The sequence below is a fragment of the Indicator indicator genome, chromosome 7 (genome assembly GCF_027791375.1).
Source record: "Indicator indicator isolate 239-I01 chromosome 7, UM_Iind_1.1, whole genome shotgun sequence".
Classification (NCBI taxonomy): Eukaryota; Metazoa; Chordata; class Aves; order Piciformes; family Indicatoridae; genus Indicator; species Indicator indicator.
The window spans coordinates 12,016,296-12,037,815 of NC_072016.1; the positions used below are offsets into that span (position 1 = coordinate 12,016,296).

The 21,520-nt window shown below is 55.4% G+C and overlaps 1 protein-coding gene across 1 annotated transcript; it reads right to left on the minus strand.

The window, feature by feature from the left end:
- Positions 1 to 14,094: 14,094 nt before the first annotated feature.
- Positions 14,095 to 20,778, minus strand: NPM3 (nucleophosmin/nucleoplasmin 3). The gene is made up of 5 exons (XM_054382047.1): positions 20,736 to 20,778; positions 18,944 to 19,029; positions 18,127 to 18,246; positions 17,779 to 17,872; positions 14,095 to 14,205 (listed from the first exon to the last, which is right to left on the minus strand). Exons 1-5 carry the CDS (start codon positions 20,776 to 20,778, stop codon positions 14,114 to 14,116), a joined length of 435 nt encoding a protein of 144 aa, XP_054238022.1. The 3' UTR covers positions 14,095 to 14,113.
- Positions 20,779 to 21,520: the final 742 nt, after the last annotated feature.

Sequence of the window (21,520 nt, forward strand, 5' to 3'; positions counted from 1 at the left end):
AGCGGAGCCGGTGCGGGGCCGGGAGCCCGGGGCCCGGCGGAGGCTCGGGGAGAGCGCCTGGTGGGGCGGCGCGGAGCTGCCTTGGTTCCTCAGCTTCTCTCGACCAGCCGGCACGTCCTCGCCCCGAGGAAAGGAGGGCACAAGCGGCTACAGAGGGGAAAGCGCCCCGCCGGCCGGCCCGCCCGCCCGCCCAGCCCCTGGGGCGCACGGCCGGCGGCCCCCCGCCGCGGGGAGCCCCCCGCCCCGTTCCGCGGCCCCGCTGCCGCCCCGGGAGGCGGCCAGGCCGGCCCGCAGCCCCGACGGCGGGGACAGGCGTGGCCGAGGGGCGGCTGCTGCCTCAGAGAGAAGCCCGGCCGGACCGCTGTCCCCGCTCGCCTCCCCAGCCCGGCGGTACCTGCCGAGGAGGGTCAGGTATCACCGAGCCCGGAGGCTGGCCCTTAAGGGCCGGGATCCGCAGGCAGCCGCCGACGGGATGCCCTCCGCACCCCGTGCCTCAGTTTCTCCATGTGTAAAAGGGGGTTTAAGGGCTGAGAAGGAGGGAGGGGGCGTCGGGACCGCACTTCCTCGCTGGGGTCGCCCCTCCGCGGGCGTGGTGTGGATTGGGACCAGGCGGGCAATCCCTCCCAGGACGTGCTAGACATTAAAGGGATTATCGGGGTGGGATGGAGGGGGCCTGAGTTTCGAGAGTGAGCGCGGCTGAGTAAATACCGTAGTCGGGGGGGGGGGGGGGGGAAGCGGGCAGCGGGACACCCCCCACCCTCTCGAGCATCCCTGCCTGGAGCTTACCTGGTGGGGCGGTCGGGCGCACTCAGGACCGGCCCTGCGGGGCCATAGGGCCGGGCGGTGGCGGCGGGACGGGGCTCAGCCCCGCAGCCTGGGCAAGGCCGCCGAGGGCTGCATTGTTCCGTCGAGCCCCGGCGCTCCCGGCCCCGCCACCTGTTGCGCACCGGGGCGGGGGCTTGCGGCGGGGCTGCGGCGGGCGGCCCCCGGGGCCGGTACCTGGCCGAGGCCGGCGCCGCCTGCTCGGCGCTGAGTGACAGCTGCTAATTTGCCGGCCGTGCCCCGCTGCCGGTCCCCGCGCTCCCCGCGCCCTCCTTTATCTTATCAGAGCCCATAATTACAATTGCTATTTTGTTTCCTCGAATCAGCAATCAGCGCTATCTGCCGCCGCTGGAGAGGCAGCTCCTGTCAGCCGGCCTCTGAGTGACAGAGCGGCGGGGCTGCACCGCCGCACATGCACACACACACACACACACACAGCCCTGTACCCACACACACAGAGCCCTCGCCCGCACCCAGATCTGCACAAGCACTTGTATGCACGCAGCCCTCACATGCACACCCATGCAGACCCTTGCATGTACTCACTGCTTGCACATGCATACAGCCTTGCCCATGCAGCCCGCTCCTTCCTGCTCCCACCCCTCACACACACAGCCCCCCTACACACATTCTCTGCACCCCACAGCACAGACACACGCACACATACATGCTCCTCTTTGCTCACCCCAGTTCCTGAAGCACAGCCCCCAACCCTGCACACACAGGCACATGCTAGCTGCATTTGCAGGACATTTCTCCCTCACAGACACGTGCTGATATCCAGCTCACACAATTTTACCCCTTGCTCAAGCACCCAGTAAGCCCAAACGTGCAAGCCCCTCTGCCTCTCCTCACCATGTACTCAGCGTTTTACCCCAAAACACTGCCTACAGTCACCTCAGGTGATGGCTCTCTCAGGGCTGCCATGGTATCACCTGGTGCTGCCCAGCAACATCACTGCCAAAGGGTGCTGTAGGCAGACAGGGGAGCCTGAGCACTGCCCATCCTGGGCTGGCTCAAGGAAACAAACAGCCCCTGCGTCAGTATTGTCAAGATACAGCACAGGGCGAGAAACTGCCTTGTTCTGGACAAAATTTCCTGCAAAATCATCCCCCTGTGCATTTCCTTCCCTTTTTCTTGGTGCAGAATGCTGGAGTGATGTTTCTGAGGAGTTTTCCTACACATTGAAAGAAATCTTGGGCCAAGCACGTGTTTAGCTGGAAGACTTCAGGAGCACCACAGGAACAGGCAGGATGTGTACTGAAGGTGCTCAGGTGAAGCAGGAATGGGTTACTTACCACGGGCAATACATGCTCATGCACTCAGCTCATCCACCCAGCTAATGAGCTCAGGAGAGAAGCCCTCCACATTGAGCCCTGCAAACAGCTGATGTGCCACAGCACAGGTGAGATGGCTCCTCAAATCCACCTCTCTGGCTTGCCTAAGGAAAACAAGGCAAAGTCAGAGCAGGCAGCACTGGATGTTCCCCATGCTCTAAATTCAGACAACAATCACTTTTATATATATATATATATATATATATATAAAGCTAAAGGGATTTAGGCACTGCTTCTTTCCTAGCTGCTGCTCTTGCTCACCAGCAGCCCCCTCTGCTTCACCACGCTTCAGTGGTAGCTGCAGGGGTTGGGCCACACATTCTCCTGCACACCCCACATCATGTCCCACAGCACCATGTCCGGAATAGCCTAGGCTGCCTTAAACCAGGAGATTTATGATGTCCTGTGCAGGGTCAGAGGCAGCAGCAAGCTGACAGCCCGCGTGCCCCTTGCCCTCAGCAAACAGGCTCAAGTGCCAGTCATGGCTGTAAAACCAAGCCGGTGCGGGATCACCCAGGCGCAGCCACACTCCCCTCTGACAGCGAGTGACAGACGATGCTCCTGCCAGCCACCCTCCGGCCCATAGCCAAAGTGCCTACAGCTCCTGCCCACAGGGCAGGGGAGCAACATGAGTGCGTTGGTGACGGCAGACGAGGACAGCATCACGGCTGCCAGGCTTGTACTACCTCTGCTGCTGCCTTGGCTCTTGGCCATGATCTGCTCTTTGAGGGGAAGTTGAGTGCCTGCACAGAGGCATTTGCCTTCTTCCCGTCATGCTTCCTAGCCCACTGTAGGGTGACCCACGTCTGCATCAAGAATGACACAACACACGCATCCCCAACCCCCAATTTGCCTTTTAAGTGAAAAACAAACCTTTCCTGAAAGTATGTGTCCTGCACAAGGCAGCACAAGGGAAATCAGCCTGCCTATCAGCTCCTTCACAGGCCATCTGAGCTAAGGCCCCTGATCCAGAGGGTGGGGGTCCCTTCCATCCCTAGGCACTGAGGTTAAATGGCTTGTCTGGCTCTCCTTGTAGAGCAGAGAAACTCCAGACCAGCACTCCCAAGACCAGCTGGGCCTCAGGCCAAGGTGCTATGGAGCTGGTGGAAGAAACCCTCTCCTGACAAATACCTAGGGACCTGCTGTGTCCCCAGCACTCCAGGCGGCCATCAGACTGTGATCCCTGGAGTAAGCTACCAGCATGGTCCCATCAGGTCCTGTCTCAGTGACCCACTGCTCCATTGTCCTAATTTGCAGAACTGGGACCATGTTTAGGCTGAGCAGGCACAGGAATGTGTTTTCTTCAGATAACAGCTCATGTATCATGTATTCTTCAGGGATGCTAAATGCTGCAGATGAAGCATTCAACACTGGCAATGTGAGCTGCAGCCTTCTCACACCTTTTCCCATAAAGCTGAGGGTGCCCAGACACAGTTTCAAGGCTGCAACATCAAGAAGCAGAAGCTAGAGAGAGAAAACAGGACATGGAGATGGTTGTCCCAGCCTGGCTGGGGTCCAGGGTTGCTCCTAGACCTTCCCCATCTCTCCTCCTCCTCCTGTGTATCCCACATAGGCTCCCCTGGCAGCCAGGAACCATGGAGGTAGCTCCTGGAGCAGTCCAGACTGCATTCTAGCAGTGGGCAGACCAGGAGAGGATTATGAGGAGATGGAGAGACAACAGGTGAGGGACTGTAAAACCCAGGGAGGGGGCTACCTGTGCTGCTGTACAGCAGAGATTGAAGAGAGTGCAGTGGGTTTTACGGGGGTCTCTCCCCATTCCCTCTGTGACCCTCAGCACTGCATCCCCATCACCAGGGTCACCCCAGCAACATCCTTACTATCTCCCAGGATGTCCCTTCACACATCTGCAGGACACAGTTCAGATCCCAGCTCTAGCCCCTAGCCTGTTTCTTGTAGCACATCATTCTTGTCTGGCCCAGTCCAGGTCAGAAGTGGTCCACAGACCCCTGCAGGGTGAGGGATGGCAGAGCAAGGCCCCACTCCTCACAAGAGGTTAAAGCCATCAAGGTGTAGCTGTTATCAACTCCTCCCTGAGCATCAACCTAAAATCTCCCTGTATCACGTATTTCAGAAAGGCAAAGCCAAGAAAAGTGACACCAAGCACAGCTTTAGGAGCAACCAGTCCAAACTTGGACAAGTGGAGACTAGCACTTCTAGCAAACTGGGAGTTCACACTGCAAGAGGAGGCTGGGAGAATGTGGGGTGATGGGTATGCAAAGCTTCTGCAGGATGTTTGGCTTGAATACCTCTTTTCCAAGGGAAACTACAAGGCAGAGGTTGCTATCACTTGCAAGTAGGACCAACAGGCACAGTTCCCTGCTTCTGCCAGACCAGGGATATAGGCAAGACCACAGCGCTAGTCCCGACTGATGGAGGAGAGCAGCACCTGCAACAGCACCCTGCAACAGCACCCTGCAACACCGAGCCAGATGGAGGGTGAGGAGTCCTCCTCTGCTGGCACAGGGAGCTCTGAGAGCTTGCAAGAGCAGTTGCCTTTGAAAGGGGACAGATAGTGTGAGCAGTAGATGGCTGGTGTATGCCTGAGGGTTAGCCAAAGGACACTGAGGCACAGAAAGATGAGGACACTGGGGCACAGGCAGCACTGCTCTGCACCCAAGCATCTCCTTCCAACACTGCATGACAGCCAAAACAAATGAAAACCAGGATCCTGTACTACTTGCACAGCTGCACCTAGAGGATGCTTGGCCACAAACCAGCTTTTGCCACCCCAAAATAAACACATGGGGCTTTCCCAGCAGAGTGAGAGGGATGCTAGCTTACTCCATCCTCACCTTTCCAGCCCTAGCACCCCCAGCCCTGTCCACTGATCCTTCACAACGGGACCACAGCATTAATGGGGCGTTTCGGAGCCAAGGGCAGCTCCTCTATGGCTGAGCAGCATGGAGCAGCCTGAGGCAATCCCACCACTTGCCATTAACCTGCTCCCCCCTCGAAGGGAAGGAACTTGGCCAAACCCCACCAGGATGTGTTACATGGGAATGACCTTGTCTTCGCTACCCACAATATCAAGGTAGCCCTGGGGCAAATGAGGAGTGGGGAGGAAGACACAGCCTGCTCACAATTAATTTTCCTCTCTAGTCAATTACTAGCAGAAGGGTTGAGATATGTTTCATGGGTGGTGTGAACACCAGGACAGGAGACTACTCCTGTATTCTGGTTACAGTCCCCTGGAGCTGCACACACCCCTGTTCAGGACCAACCTGGATGAGGCGGCTCTGTTAGTTCCCTCATTAGCAGTCTGCTCTAACAGCTTCATTTTGGGGAACTGGGTTCCTTCCTCTGCCCTCTGGAGACTATTTCACCATCTCCTGTCCCTCCTGTCCAGCAGCTTTCTAGAAATGTGGCCTTTGCTTCCATCATTTCAGGTTGCACTCCTGGAATACTGCTGTCAATATTGGCTCCATCATCCTCTAGTGGCTATGTGCTGACTCCCAGGTAGTGATGCTTGATGGATGAAAGGAGTCAAAACTGGGCTCTTCTTTCCATTTAGGCTGGGTGATTTGGAGGAGAGCTCACCACCCACATCAGTGTGGCAGGGGTAGCTCTGGGTGGCTCAGCATTTGGTAGTCCTGCTCCTGATCCCCAAGCAGGGCAGGAGTTCATCCAGGGCAGTCCATGGATGCACAGAGGGATTTTTCCATTGGTGTTAAGCACACACCTCACAGCAGCGTTTGACTCTGCCAACACCAGCACTGCTTTCATCTCTGGCATGCACAAGGAGAGCTCAGAGGTGGACTGGGCACACAGCTAAAGATCTGTCAGAGCTGAGCAAGGTCAGGAGCCTTGTGGAAGTGCATCCCCAGACCACATCCGTCTGCAAGGAGAGATGGCTCTGCAGCCACCTAGCTTGGGAAGGGATCCACAAAGAGCCCTACAGCTGGGCTCAAGCCAGAAACAAAGACCAAAGACCAGTGAGGTCAACTAATGTGGGAGCAGTTCAGGGAGAAGGTGACATCCCCAGCCTGGAGTGATTCAAACCCAAGACTGAGCATTCTTCAATGAAAAAGCAGCCTGACCAGGAATGGCCATGACATGTGTGCATGAGGAAGGGGTGACATGCATGGAAATGTGGATGAATATGTGTGTGATCATGGCATTTAAGCAGCTCTACTTCATTCCTGACCCACTGTGCAGACCAAACAGCATCTCCTGGACCTGGCTGCCCAACTTCCCCAGTATCATAGCCCCAGCCCAAGCAGCAGTACCCTCCTTGGGGGCTCTCCAGCCACACACCATCAGATAGGGCTGGGAAGGGGGGTTGGGAGGTGGGTCAAAGCCAGGCAGGGTGGGATGGGGCTCCACTGGCCACCCAGGAAGGTGGGAACTGTCACTCAATGCTGAGGGACACTCTCTTTTCTGTGAGATGGGTTCAGAGGCAACTTCAGGGCCATGAGGAGCTGAAAGAGAGATGCAGAATGCTGGCCCTTTGCTGCCCAGCTTCAGCCTGGGCTCCCAGACAGCTGGGCCAAGCAATTTGGCTTTGGTTTGGGTCCTCTTAGGAAGAAGACTGCTACATCCAGCCCACAGGGGGGGTTAAGCCTAAAACTAACAGCAGTGGCCAGCGGGGGCTGTCCGTCGGCTGTAACTCTACCTTCATTTGTTTGCTTACAGCATCCACCCAAAATGCCCGTGTGTGTCTCTGGGCCCCTGTGTCAGTGGCAGCTGAACTGCTGACCCCAGGAGTTTGCAAAACACCAGGGTTATGGCCCCTTTGACATCCCAGACCAGCAAAGCCACAGCTCATCCTGACTCTGGCCCTGGGGAGCCATCCCCCAGGGCACTCCACACAGCTCTGCAAGAGCTGGGGGCACAGGGGGAGGCGGTGGGCCCAGTGAGAGTGAACCCCAAAGAAGTGGTGATTTGGGCATGCTCCTCTTGGCACCTGATGCTCTCATGGCTTGATCACACCTTGCTGACCAGCTCTATGGACCTGACCCAAACCCACCCCTTAGTCTTTATCCACGTCTGGCCCTCCAGCCTCTGTCATTCTTATAGTCCCCACCCTACACTGGCACAGGAACCATACCCCTTTCCATCTCCCATGTCCAGGGCCATGTCTGGTCTCTGTGCCACCCTGCACAACTCTGTGTTTTAGGAAGGTGGAGAACATGAAGTCACAAGCAACACCACAGCCAGACCCTGGAGACAACCTGTAACTGGTTTCTCCCAAACATCACTTCACACCACCCTGAGTCACAGCCATGGCATGCACAAGATGGCCAAGCTTCCATTGTGATGCACATCTCCAGGCTGTGCAAGGATGGGCCAAGGATGCAGGGACCCAGTCTAGGTACAGCAGAATGCATCCAGGGATTTCAGATGGGGTTTGAGACCTTTGCCATGACTCTACTCACACTTTCTCATCAGAAGATAAAATCCCACTGCTAGATCATGCTGTCTCCTCCCATTGAGCCGAGCACAGGGAGGTCTAGCAGGGCAGACTTGCCACAGACATGATCCCTGTCTCCTGCACTCATTTCATCTCCCTTGAAAGCCCACTGGGAAAGCAGGGGCTAGAGGCATGGACAGGGTATGGGGTGTCCCATAGCCCCTGTGGAGAGCCATCACCAGCAAGGACACCACAGAGACCAAATCTTGCCCATGCAGCCTAGGGCTCTGCCAGCACTAGGGCTGGGAACACAGGACTGCAAGGTCCCTGTGCTCCCTGCAGCAAGGTGCCTCCTGCCAGGGAGGATCCCTCTGGAAGATCCTAAATCCCTTTGAGACACAACCCAGCTGCCCTGTGCAGACCCTGTACCCGCAGCTGCCACCAGCCTGGGAAGGGACAAGCAGCGACGGTCCTGCCAGTGTCAGGGACAGACCAGCCCAGAGCGATTAGATTCACACCTCAGGGGGGTCGAAGGGCAGGACACCTGTGACCTCCGAGTATCTCAGCTGTGGCTGTCGAGTGCAGAGCTGCTAACGCTGCCCTGACACGAGGCAGGCTGTGCTGAGGCTGCAGGAGGGAACAGTGCAAGATGGCTGTGATGGAGCTTTGTCCAGGCTGTCTTGCTCTCTACCACAGCCCAACCACATTCACTTTTAGCACCTGCTCTATGTGTGTGTGAGTTTAAACTCAATTCTTGGTATTGTCCCTGCTCCAGCATCACCCTGTGCTCCTTCTGCTGTGCTCCCACTGTAGACCATAAAGCCACAGCTGTCACAGCAGTATCCTTATGGAAACAACCCCCTCATGTATTGTGGCCAGCGCTGTGGAGCTGGGGCCACACATCCCTACAGCAAGCAGACACACTGAGCAGTCATCAAAGCCCGCAAGCCCGGAGCAGGACCTGGCCATAAGCAGCCTCCTGTGCTAGGCTGTGCAGCTGAGAACAGCCATGGTAATTCCACCACCAGCACCTGCTGTGGAGCCAAGAGCTGGAAGAGCATCTTCTCTTACCACAGAGCAGCCAGCAAAAAACACACTGTGGAGCATGCAGCACATGACAGAGCACCAGCAAGCAGGAGAAGACCCTAGACCAGACCTGAGTTTCAGCTTCAAAAGCAGACAGAGCTGTTCTCAGGCAGTGTACCAGCAGATAAGACAAGGACAGGAATCAGCAGCAGCCTGCCCCTTCCAGACCCTGCGGCTTTCTCTCTTGGTTGCAGCATGTCCCTGGCTCAGCTTTACAAGGGCCAGAAGTACAATTTAGGGTACCAGTGGCTGCTTCAGGCAATAGCAGAGGTACCTGTGCTCACCTGCCTGGCAGGACAGAACAGGGACAGCACAGTCAGCTAATACTGCAGAGAGCAAGACACTCTTCATGCACTCTTCATCATGGTAGTCCTGGTTAGGGGTGACTGCTAGTCTTTTTCCTGGCTCCTGCTGCCACCGAGGTTCCATGTACTCCATGGCTTTCTGCCCCATCCCAGAAACCAACTGCGCCCTGGGATAATCGGGGATGCTACATCTCCAGGGATGCCCTACTGGTTTCTTCCGTAGCCCGGGCAGCCATGCCTCAGAGAAAAACAGTGGCACCCCAGTTCAGTGTGGGAAGAAGCAACGGAGAGCTCATGGAGCAGGGGACCAGCCCCACCTACAGCATGATTGCTGCTACGCCTCTCAGCTGGCCTGGGGTCGAGTTGTAAGCCATGAAAAGTTAAAAAACTGCAAAAAAATCACACCTGTTGGGGCAAGACCAGCTAGGGTATCACAAGGAAAAGCACTGCCAGGCCATGCTTAGCAGAGCAGATTGCTATGGAGGTCCTCTATCCCTGAAAATCCAACTCAAACCTGGCTGCTGAAACTAGAGTATCCTCTGGGAGCCACTGACCTGGCCCAGCCACCCAACTGAAGGCAGGTAGCCAAGCCCCAGCACAGCAGGTCTGCACCTGGGCCAGCCTGCATTGTGCAGCCTGAGCCCCTCACTAGGTGCAGCAGGCAGACTCAGGAGGGCTATGGAGATTAGGGCAGTGTGGGAGCATGGATATGGTCCTCCTGTACGGTGACTTCCACCTTGAGCTGTGGTTATATCTACGTATCTCTGTTGTGTGACTCAGCTAGGTTAAGAGTTCCCTAGTGCTGCCCAAGTGAAAGGGGTCCATCACAATGTCAGCATGCAGAGCCCTGAAACAAAGCAGAGAGAAGACATGCTCAGAGTCAACCACCTCCCAGAGCCATTACCTGAGCATTGTTTGACTTCTTGGGTATTGGCACCTCCATACCCTTACATGTATCTCCAGCATGGGGAGCTCACATATGTATGTAGACACACAACAACTTCACTTCCCCCCCACCCTGTGGAGAACAAGGTCGTCCTCACGCTAATTCACTCCCCGCACACAGAGACCCTTCTGCCCCCTGCCACACCTGAGCACCCCCAGCCTAGCTGTACCTGAGCTCACCTGCTTTTAGACAGCCCTGTTTGTTTGCCCAAGGTATTTGCAGCCAGGGGCACCTGCTTTGATACCATCAGCTCTGTGAAGGAAGCTGCTCACCTAGCGTGACCCCTGTAATCCCATCCTTCCCCATTAAGCGCTGTGTGAGAGCGCATCCCCCCTCCCAGCCTCCTGCCAGCCCAGCATTTATCTCCCTCTCCCCAGCCTGAGCACATCAAGGCTGTGACTGTGCTGGGAGGGGGGAAAAGAGCTCCCCAAAGGGGAGTCCCCAAAGGGGCCTGTCAGTGCCCCTCCGTTACCCCCACGCAGCCCCTCTGTTGCCCTTTCTGGGACTGGGGTGTTCCCTCTCCCCTGGCGTCACCCTGCAGCAATATAGGGAACAAGGCAGCACTTGTGCCAATGCCTTAAGTCACACTGGCCCCTTCAGTGGTGTGGGACAAGTTTCATCTCCTCAACCCTCCTGCCACCAGCACCATGTCTCCCATGATGCCACCTTTGCCCCTGGTACTACTTTCTCTCCTGCCACAGCCCATTGTCCCAGCTACCTGGATACTCTTAAGAAAACCAACATCTTAGAACTGCCTCTTTCTACCTGTTAAGCAGCCAAATGCTCCTTTTCATCAGCTGGCACTGCCTTTCCAACCCCATGTGAAGCAGCCATACCACCTGGCCAGGGCCGAGCCACTTCTTGCCCTCAACAACTCCTTCTGGCCTTTGAGCCAGTTGCCTCCTCCAGCCCACCCTCCTAGGAGCTCCTTGTTAAAGATGATCTACTGGCTCTTACCTGCCCTGAGCCAAGCTGCTCCTCTGCAGAGAACAAACAGGACCAAGGCCTGGCAGATAAATTAGTCCTGACCCCTTACACATGCACACAGACAGTGAGATTTATGAAGTCTTGTGTGTAGCAGCCCTGGCAAGGGCTGGGCACCGTCCCAGTACTGCCATAGCCACAGCTCCATTCATAGCCCTGAACTCCCCTCCTGCACCAACAGCACAAGGCACTGGTGTGCTGTGCCCTGCCAGCACCTCTCAAACACATCCAGCTCTCAGGGAGGATGCTCCCACATCTCTTCACTTAGCAGGGCAGCTGAGTCACCTCACTGCCTGCAAACTTGCCCACAACCATGAGACCTGCTCAGGGATCATAGAATGGTCCAGGCTGGAAGGGACCTCCAAAGGTCATCTAGTCCAACCTCCCTGCAATCAGCAAGGACATCCCCAACTGGATCAGGCTGCCCAAGGCCTTGTCGAGCATCACCTTGAATATCTCTAGGGAAGGGGCCTCAACCACCTCCCTGGTAACCTGTTCCAGTGATCCGCCACCCTCATCGTGAAGAACTTCTTCCTGATACCCAATCTAAATCTGCCCTTCTCTAGTCTAAAGCCATTGCACCTTGTCCTGTCACCACAGGTCCTTGTAAACAGCCTCTCCCCATCCTTCCTGTAGGACCTCTCAGGTACTGTAAGGCTGCTATCAGGTGTCCCCGGAGCCTCCTCTTCTCCAGGCTGAACGACTCCAGCTCCCTCAACCTGTCCTCATAGCAGAGGTGCTCCAACCCCCTGATCATTTTCATGGCCCTCACCTGGACCTTCTCCATCAGCTCCATGTCCTTCCTATACTGAAGGCTCCAGACCTGCACACAATACTCCATGTGAGGTCTCACCAGAGCAAAGTGGTGGAATCACCTCTCTGGATCTGCTGGCAACGCATCTTTTGATGCGGCCCGGGATGTGATTTGCCTTCTGGGCTGCAAGTGCATACTGCCTGATCATGTTCAGCTTCTCATCCATCATCAACCCCAAATCCTTTTCCACGGGGCTGCTGTACTCATGGGCCTGGGCACAGCCTGGCATCCTGGAGGACCCTATTACCCTGGGATGGCAGGAGGAATGATTCTTCCCTGGGGACATGGCCTCTCCCAACTGACATCCATTCTCCTCACGGGGCCAGACCCAAGCATGCTGCTCAGCGCAGGGAAGCCAGAGATGCAGCAGCTCTGGATGCCCTCCACATGCCCGAGGCTGCCCAGCCCTTAAGAGCCTACTCATGCCTAATTGCAAGCTCCCAGCCAGCCTGGCAGGGGCGAGTAGCCGAGCAGAGGGAGAGGCAAGAAGCTGGCAGGCGCCCGGACCTGCTGGGCAGGAGCGGGGCTGATGCCGCCGTGCTGCCCGGCCGCCACCTAGCGGCACCGGCCCTCGCCGTCTCCCGCGACCGCTTCCGTCTCCCATGCCGGCTCTGCTATGTTCTCTGGTGCCTCCGAGGCAAGCAGTCCCATGCCACGCGGTTGGGATGTCAACGGTCCTTTCCCCCTTTGATGGAAGGGACACCAAAGCCCCCCTTCGTGCTGGTCAAGGGCTGCTTGGAGCCAGAAGGAAATGGTGGGGAGGTGGTGAGGAGATGCACAGGCCCCCAAAACAGCCCCACTCACGAAGGATGGAATGTGAGCTGAGGATCCACCCTGGAAGATTTCCTACCAGTCCACACAACTGAGAAACTCATTGTCCCAGGGCACCAAGGGAGCCAGCAGAACAGTATGTGGTTCTCAGGGACAACAGCCAGTAGCACAAACTAAGAAGGCTGTGACAGGCATTGTCCCATGGGACAGGGATGCAAGACTTTTAATGCAGTGAAACAGCTAGAAAAGCTTTTAAGGGTAGGATCACGTCCCTGGACTGAGAAGTGCCATCTCACCAAAGGTTAGAAAGGATCAAACCTCTCCAGTACCCACCCAACCACAGGGGATCACAACTCTACAGCAAAGATGAGAGCTCAAAGCTGCTCCACACCATTGATGTTTCACCCCTCCACAGGACATTGCTGGGCTAAGAGCAGGACAGAAGCAAGGACCTTGCTGTGACAGGGCCCAGCACCAGAGCCAGGGGGGTGCTAACAGTTGGGTTACCTTAGGGATCACACTTGGAGCTAGGTCCCTGCCCAGCCATCTGCACCCCTGCCCCTTCCCTCAGTGCTGGGCTGGCTTACAGAACACAAGTGTGCAGAGCCCACAAGGGAGAAAATGGAGCCCCTCTGTCCCTTTGGGGAGCTTCACAGTGTCATCAAGGAAAGCAAATGTTGGGGACTGGACATAAAGGATCATCTTGCACTGTAGAGTGCATGGGAGGAACCTCGCAGCCAGCAGTGACTTCCAGACCTGGTATCTGAGAGATCTTTATTCAGAGTGTAAAACCAGTTCATTACAAAGCAGACTGACCCAGAACTGCCCCCTAAGTCACAGACACACTGTTAGCTCCCACCCCATTATAAATGCAGTTGAGGATACACCTGGGCTCCAGTTTCAAACCTACAAGTGTATAAAAACCATCAAATTGTGAGTAAAGAAAAGCAAATGCACTAGAATAAAGTGAAATTGCTCATTCCACTGCTGTCTTTATACCTGTTTTCTGGGGAAGGGGCTAGGACTGGATATTTCAGAGACAGGGAGTAGGAGCCTACAAGTGTATAAAAAACCTACAAGTGTATAAAAAACATCAAATTGTGAGTAAAGAAAAGCAAATGTACTAGAATAAAGTGAAATTGCTCATCCCCCTGCTGGCTTTACATCTGTTTTCTGGGGAAGGGGCTAGGACTGGATATTTCAGAGGCAGGGAGCAGGAGTGCACTGAGCAGAGGTCCAGAACAACAAAAAGGCACAGGGCAAGGATCACATCCTTCATGCCCAGCTGCCAGCACAGGAATGGGGAGAGGGGATATACCAGCAGCATCCATCCAGTTTTGGGATCAACCTCCCAGGGCTGTGAGAAAGAAGACACCCCAGTGCTGGGAGCAGCCCCTGCTCCCCAGAAAGTTACAACAGAAAAAGAAATTAAACAAATAAAACAACAAAATAAAGCAGCAAACTTTGAGGTCCTGGCAAGAGGTGTCCAAGGTAAAAGCCATCCAGGGAGAGAAGTCCCAGTGAGTACCTGAAGGAATAACCAGACTGAGACCAGCAGCCTTCTGTAGCAAGACAAATTCCACCCAAGCTGGCCACAGCAGCATCACAGTCACTCAGACTGTTCTTCCAAGGCTGCCTGACCCCTCACCTTGCCTGGATAAGCTACTGCTTCCTCCTCTACTTCTTGGCTGGCATGATAGGAGCAAGCTCCACCTCCTCCTCCTCAGACAAATCATCGTCCTCCTCAAAGAAAGCATCTTCCCTGGGCACTGGGACACACAGATAACTGTTACTCACCGGTGTATGTCCTTGGCAAATACAACTGGGCCCCAAGACACTTGGAGAGCAGAGCAGCCCAAGGAGCAGTTAACAGCAGCTTGTGGGCAATAAGCTGTGTCCCAGCTGGAGAGATGTCTCAGAGGGGAATAGTGACAGCTGCCCATGGGAAAAGGAGACAATGCGAATCATCCAGACCCCTTTTCCCATGCAAGGCTTTATGGCAGTGAAGGAATTCCTGCAGAGAGATGGCCCCGAGGGAACCAGCACCGAGCACACGTGCTGGACAGTACTAAATGCATCATGTTCTGCTCAGTTCCCTCAGCAGCAGTGGTGTACACTGAGAGGAACAGGAAAACCCACACCATCAACAGTTGGCTTAGGAGATGGTGCCAGCAGTGGAATTTTGGCTTCTTTGATCACGGGGCAACTCTTACTGCACCTGACCTGCTGGACCAAGTTGGGTTGAATTTATCTAGAAAGGGTAAGAGGGTGCTGGCACTGGGCTTGGCAGGACTCATTGGGAGGGCTTTAAACTAGGTCTGAAGGGGGTGGGTGTGGAAACCAGTCTCCCTGGAGAGGAGGGAGGACCACATAAACTGGTGAAATCAGCAGCCCAGCTGAAGTGCATGTACACCAATGCACGCAGTATGGGCAACAAACAAGATGAACTGGAACTCCTGGTTCACCAGGAAGACTATGATGTAGTTGCCATCACAGAAACATGGGGGGACGATTCTCACAATTGGAGTACTGCACTGGGGGGTTATAAGCTCTTTAGGAGAGACAGGCAAGGGAGAAGAGGAGGAGGGGTGGCCCTGTATATTAGGGAATCCTTTGATGCCTCAGAACTTGAGGTTGCAGAAGAAAGGGTTGAATGCTTGTGGGTTAAAATCAGAGGGAGGCCGCACAAAACTGACATCCTGGTTGGAGTCTGTTATAGACCACCCAACCAGGACGAGGAGGCCAATGAGATATTCTATAAGCAGCTGGAAGCTGTCTCAAGATCATCAGACCTTGTCCTTGTGGGGGACTTTAACCTACCAGACATCTGCTGGGAACTTAATTCAGCAGAGAGGAGACAGTCCAGAAGGTTCTTAGAGTGCATGGATGACAACTTCCTGATGCAGCTCTTAGGTGAACCTACCAGGGGTAAGGCTCTGCTTGATCTGCTGTTCTCAAATAGAGAAGGGCTGGGGGGAGATGTGATGGTTGGAGGCTGTCTAGGGTGCAGCGACCATGAGATAGTGGAGTCTTCAATATGCAGGGAAATAGGGAGGAGCAGTAACAGAACCCTCACTTTGGACTTTCGGAGGGCAAACTTCAGGTTGTTCAGGCAACTTATTCGGAAAGTTCCCTGGGTAACAGCCCTTAAGAAGAAAGGGGTCCAGGATGGTTGGACCTACTTCAAACAGGAGCTCCTAAAGGCACAGGAACTGGCAGTTCCCACATGCCGTAAGACGAGCCGGCGGGGAAGACGACCGGCCTGGATGAGCAAGCAGCTCCTGAAGGATTTAAGGGAAAAAAAGAGGGTTTATTGCCTTTGGAAAGGGGGGGAGGCAACTAGTGATATGTTTAAGGATGTTGTTAGATCATGTAGAAGAAAAATTAGAGAGGCAAAAGCACAGTTAGAAATTAAACTGGCCGCTTCCGTGAAGGACAACAAAAAGCATTTTTATAAATATATTAATGCTAAAAAGAGGGGCAAGAGGAGCCTCCACTCTTTATTGGACGTGGAGGGTAACATTGTAACTAAGGATGAGGAGAAGGCTGAGATTCTAAATACCTTCTTTGCCTCCATTTTCAACAGTAAGGCAGGAGGACTTCAGGATAACTGGCCTCCTGAGCTGGTTGATGGGGTCAAGGAGCAGTGTTGTACTCCTGAAATCCATGTGGAATTAGTTCGAGACTTGTTGAGTCACTTGGATATTCACAAGTCCATGGGGCCTGATGGGATTCATCCTAGGGTGCTGAAAGAGCTGGCAGATGAGCTGGCCAAGCCTCTCTCCATCATTTTCCACCAGTCGTGGCTCACTGGAGAGGTCCCAGAAGACTGGAAACTGGCCAATGTGACACCCATCCACAAGAAGGGATGAACAGAAGAACCTGGGAACTACAGGCCTGTCAGCCTGACCTCAGTGCCAGGGAAAATCATGGAGCAGATTGTCTTGGGGGCAATCACTGCGCACCTGAAGGATGCCAAGGAATCAGGCCCAGCCAACATGGATTTAGGAAGGGCAGGTCCTGCCTCACCAACCTGATCTCCTTCTATGATCAGGTAACCAGCCTGGTGGACGTGGGGCAGGCTGTGGATGTAGTCTACCTGGACTTCAGCAAGGCCTTTGACACCGTCCCCCACAGCAAACTCCTGGCCAAGCTGTCAGCCTGTGGCTTGGACAGCAGCACTCTGTGCTGGGTTAGGAACTGGCTGGAGGGCAGAGCCCAGAGAGTGGTGGTGAATGGTGCCACATCCAGCTGGCAGCCTGTCACTAGTGGTGTCCCCCAGGGATCAGTGCTGGGCCCCATCCTGTTCAATATCTTTACTGATGATCTGGATGAGGGGATTGAGTCCATCATCAGTAAATTTGCAGATGACACCAAGCTGGGAGCAGGTGTTGATCTGTTAGAAGGTAGAAGGGCTCTGCAGAGGGACCTTGACAGGCTGGACAGATGGGCAGAGTCCAACAGGATGGCATTCAACAAATCCAAGTGCCAGGTGCTGCACTTTGGCCACAACAACCCCATGCAGAGCTACAGGCTGGGGTCAGAGTGGCTGGAGAGCAGCCAGGTGGAAAGGGACCTGGGGGTACTGGTTGACAGCAGCTGAACATGAGCCAGCAGTGTGCCCAGGTGGCCAAGAGAGCCAATGGCATCCTGGCCTGCATCAGGCATAGTGTGGCCAGCAGGAGCAGGGAGGTCATTGTACCCCTGTACACAGCACTGGTTAGGCCACACCTTGAGTACTGTGTCCAGTTCTGGGCCCCTCAGTTTAGGAAAGATGTTGAATTGCTGGAGCATGTCCAGAGAAGGGCAACGAGGCTGGGGAGAGGCCTTGAGCACAAGCCCTATGAGGAGAGGCTGAGGGAGCTGGGACTGTTTAGCCTGGAGAAGAGGAGGCTCAGGGGAGACCTCATTGCTGTCTACAACTACCTGAAGGGAGGTTGTAGCCGGGAGGGGGTTGGTCTCTTCTCCAAGACAACCAGCAGCAGAACAAGAGGACACAGTCTCAAGCTGAGCCAGGGGAGGTTTAGGCTGGAGGTGAGGAGAAAGTTCTTCACAGAGAGAGTGGTTGGCCATTGGAATGGGCTGCCCAGGGAGGTGGTGGAGTCACCATCCCTGGAGGTGTTCAAGAGGGGATTGGACGTGGCACTTGGTGCCATGGTTTAGATAGTCATGAGGTTTAGGGTGACAGGTTGGACTCGATGATCTTTGAGGTCTCTTCCAGCCTTCTTGATTCTATGATTCTATTCTATGATCTAGGGGCTACCTGGCCAGCAGTCATGCTGAAGGGAGTCCCTGCATACCCCTCAGTCCTCCCAGGCCTGTCCCCACACACAAGTCCTTACCAATCCTGTGCCAGCCAGCAAGGTGTACTGGGCCAGATCCTGCTGCCAGGCGGAAGGTCACTGGAGGCTGCAGCTTGAAGTTGTCCAGACTCAGCTGCAAAAAGACAGTGATGGAGAAGAGTTAGTTGCAAAGGCAAAAAGCAAAACATTCTGCAGTCCTCAGAGTGGCATCTGGCAGGTGAATGTGTCCTTGTGGGGGCACCTACAGACAAGTCAAGGCTAACCGGGGCATTTCCCTGTGAGCTGTAGGTCAGCTCATGGCCAGGATCCTAGGAGAAAAGTCCACAAACATCCAAAGATGTCCACTTCCCCTTAACCATCCCCATCAAAGAGTCTTCAGTATCTTACCAAGGGCTGACATGACAACTTCAGATTGGCCACAGGCACAGCAATCTCCTGGTTCTCATGGTTTCGTCCAATGACCTCCACCACATTGCACTCATCCTTGGCACCGTCCGTGAGGCAGACCTGGGTGGGAGCAGAGATTGTGAACTCCTCCTCTCCCAAGGGACACAACAGGGACAGCTGGGGCAAGTGAGCCACAGCAATGCTGCCAGCCCAGCTGTCGTGCAAGGCATGAAGATGCTGTTTCACAGACCAGGGAGAGGACAAAGGCTCCATGCAGCAATCACTCCCTTAGTGCCTGTAGAGGAGCTCTATGCCTTTCCCAGCTAGGACAGCTGTTCCTGCAACCCCCTCAAGAGATGGCACTTGGGCTGTATTTTTTTTTGCTGATCCATGCTGGCAGGTCCTATGTTCCCATGACAGAAAATGGCCCGTCTGGGAGAGCCAGGAAAGAAGCCCTGCACCTACATGGGCTTGGAGAGCAGCAAGCCAGAGACCCAGTTGAGGAGAGAATGCTCTAGTGGGAGGCTCCAGCAAGGTCAAATACATGGGAAAAACACTTTTCTTCCCCCCATGTCTGGAGCATGGAGCATACCCAGGCTGAGCAGCCTCCTGCTTCCACTGGTTTTGCTCAAGCATCTCTGTACAACAGATAAACACAACCCTGTGCCCTGCCCTGAGAGCAGCCAGTGCTGAGACCTCCACCCAGGGAGTTCTCTAGTCCAGCCAAGCCACAGAAGGGGGAATGAACCTGGGAAGGGGGAGTGAGGCTGTCAACCACCATGGAAGAGGACAAGCAACTAATTCTCATTTCTCTTACCACAGATAGGGCCAAAATGTGGTCAGAGTCATCTTCCTCGTCCACTTGAAATGTGTAGGATTTGGTACTGGCAGTCAGCTCACAACCTGGAAAAATATCAGAAAAGCTGCAGCAGCCATTACACAGCCCCAAGCACCATGGTAAAAGGGTTCCCAGGATAATCCCTGGCCAGGCACACACATGACATCCCTAAAACCCTTCATTTTCTCATGCTCAGGCCAGAGCACCTTGAGTACTCCCAAGCACTTGCAGGATTAAATGTTCCCAGGAACTATGTGCCTGGCTCAGCACCTTAGAGGAACAAAACCTTGTCCCCCCTAAATCAGGCTGCCATGAAGCAGTACTTGGGGGCACCCCAGGCCCTTGAGCACAGGCAGGGCAAGGCTCATCCACTTCAGAGAGCAGAACAGCCAGGGTGAACTGCTGTGAACAACTCAAGAGGGAGCAGACAGTGGCAGCTGTTCTCTCCAGTATCAACAAAACAGATTATGGTAAAAGTATGAAGGCAAAGACACAGAGTGTGAGACCTGAGATGAAGAGCAATGCAAGTGCAAGATGCTGAGCCAGGCTATGCGGAGCTAGAGTCTCTCAAGACAAGTCTTGAGACAGATTCTACTACATAACTCTCTAAACAGCTACAAAAACAAGATGCAAAATTATGCCCTTAGGTCTTCAGAACAAGATTCGGCCGACCATGGGGAGGAAGGAAAGGCAGAGGGCACTGCACGTGTTTGGCTTTTGCAAGGTGAAGCTTCACAAGTGTGAAACAGAGGGGAAAACACAGACCCGAGCTGCTGCACGCCTGACCAGGCATTTGCAGCAGAGATAGAGGAATTAGCACCGGCAAGCACAGCCCAGGGCAGGACCTCTTCCTAACCACGCTCATGTGTTCAGCTCAGCAAGGCAAGGACCGAAACCCAGGGGCATAAAAGGTCTGAGGGGTGCTGCTCTGCTTCCCTTTTCGGCAGGAGAGCGTATGAGCCGCGCTGCCCCAGACGCCGGGTGCCCGCAGCAGCCGGGACACGTGTGCCCAGCCCCGGCCGGCTCCAGAACACGTTGGTGAGCGCCAGAGCCACGTGTGGCAGGGGTGTGACAGCCCCGGCCGAAATCCCGCCCAGAGAGGCGGGACGCGGCTCTGCCGGGCAGGCGCCGCTGGCCGACGCGGAAGCGCAGAGGATTAACCGGGAAAGCGGGAGGGGCCGGCAAGCGCCCGGGTTGCCGTTCCTCCTCCCAACCCCTCCCGGCTCCATGTACCCACAGAAAACCCAAGACCCCACGCGGCTCCCCTTAAACCGCCCCAGGATCCCCACCACACGTCCTCTCCCCCCCTCAGGTGCGGCCGCACACGTGTCCTATAGCCCTGGTCTCCGCTGCTCGTCTTCATGCCGGCCACACACGTGTCTCCCCGGTGCGTAGTCCTCGGGCGCGACTGGTATCCCAAGGGCTCAGGAATGCCCTCACGCGTGTCTCTCTTGCCTCTCCCTCCGCCCCTGTCTCAGCTGCCCCATGGTCTTTCTTTTGCCCACCCCTCATGTCCTTATTGCCCTTCCTCGCAATCTATTCCCCACCCACGTATCTTTCTCGCATCCACGCCGTCCAGGTTACTTCCCAAAGTCTTTCTCTACCTCCATCTCCCTGCTGCCCCCATCTTTCTCTTGCCCACCATCTCCCTAGTACCCGCTCTCCCGTCTGTCTCCTGCCCCCAGTATATTACCACCATCACCACCACCCTCCTCCCTCCCAGCAGTGTCTCTTCTGTCCCCAGCCTAATTACACCCCGCCGCCCGCTCACCGAAGAGGACGTTGCCGGAGCAGCCGGGCCCGTGCGGCTCCATGAGGCGGCAGCGCGGGGCTAGGAATACGCAGGACAGTCCTGGCCTGGGCTGCGCTGTGCAGTGCCTGGCTGAGCCAAGCAGTCCTGTCCCGCCCTAGCCCAGCCCTCCTCTGGCTCCGGGCTGGGCGTGACCAAACTGAAGGTCCCCCAATGTGGGAGTAATACCCAGGGCACCGACAGCGTCGGGAGAGGCTGAGGGCATGAAGAGGGGGGGATCAGAAGGGTAGGAGGGTAACAGGGATCGAGGGGGAGGGGAGGCACAAGAGGAGGAACCCGCTCCTCTCTCCCTTCAAGCGTTGGCGATGATGAGTAGGGAGAGCTGACACGGCGGTGCAAGAGCCTGTGAACTCACAGGGCAAGATCCCGCTTCAAAATCTGCCGCAGGGAGCAGTGAGCCCGACTGGTCTTCCGAAGCAGAAAGGTGAGCAGGCTGGTGCGTGCTGCAGCGGTGGCGGGGAAGCAGCTGAAATTAAATCAAACCTAGCTAACGGTGAGAAGCTGGCTCTGGCCCCATGGCAGAGACCTCCACCAGACGGCCGTTTGCTCTGCTCCAGCTGGAGTCTGTTCAAGAAAAACACGACTGAAGAAGTTTGGAAAGCCGGCTGAACCTGCCGCCCGAAAAAGGCCAGCGCTGGCTCAGCAGCAGTTACACAAGCGCCGAGTCTGCTCCGCACGCAGCCATCTGGCTGTACCTACATGACCTCTGCAGAGCGAGGGAGGCAAGGGAGAGCCCGCCCCTTTCA

Coding starts and splice junctions, on each gene's coding strand:
- NPM3 (XM_054382047.1), bottom strand. CDS start 20,778: ATGGAGCCGCACGGGCCCGGCTGCTCCGGCAACGTCCTCTTCG. Junction 18,247..18,943: donor ACATTTTGGCCCTATCTGTG/GTAAGAGAAATG, acceptor GCTCCCACCCAG/GTCTGCCTCACGGACGGTGC. Junction 17,873..18,126: donor AGTTGTCATGTCAGCCCTTG/GTAAGATACTGA, acceptor GTCTTTTTGCAG/CTGAGTCTGGACAACTTCAA.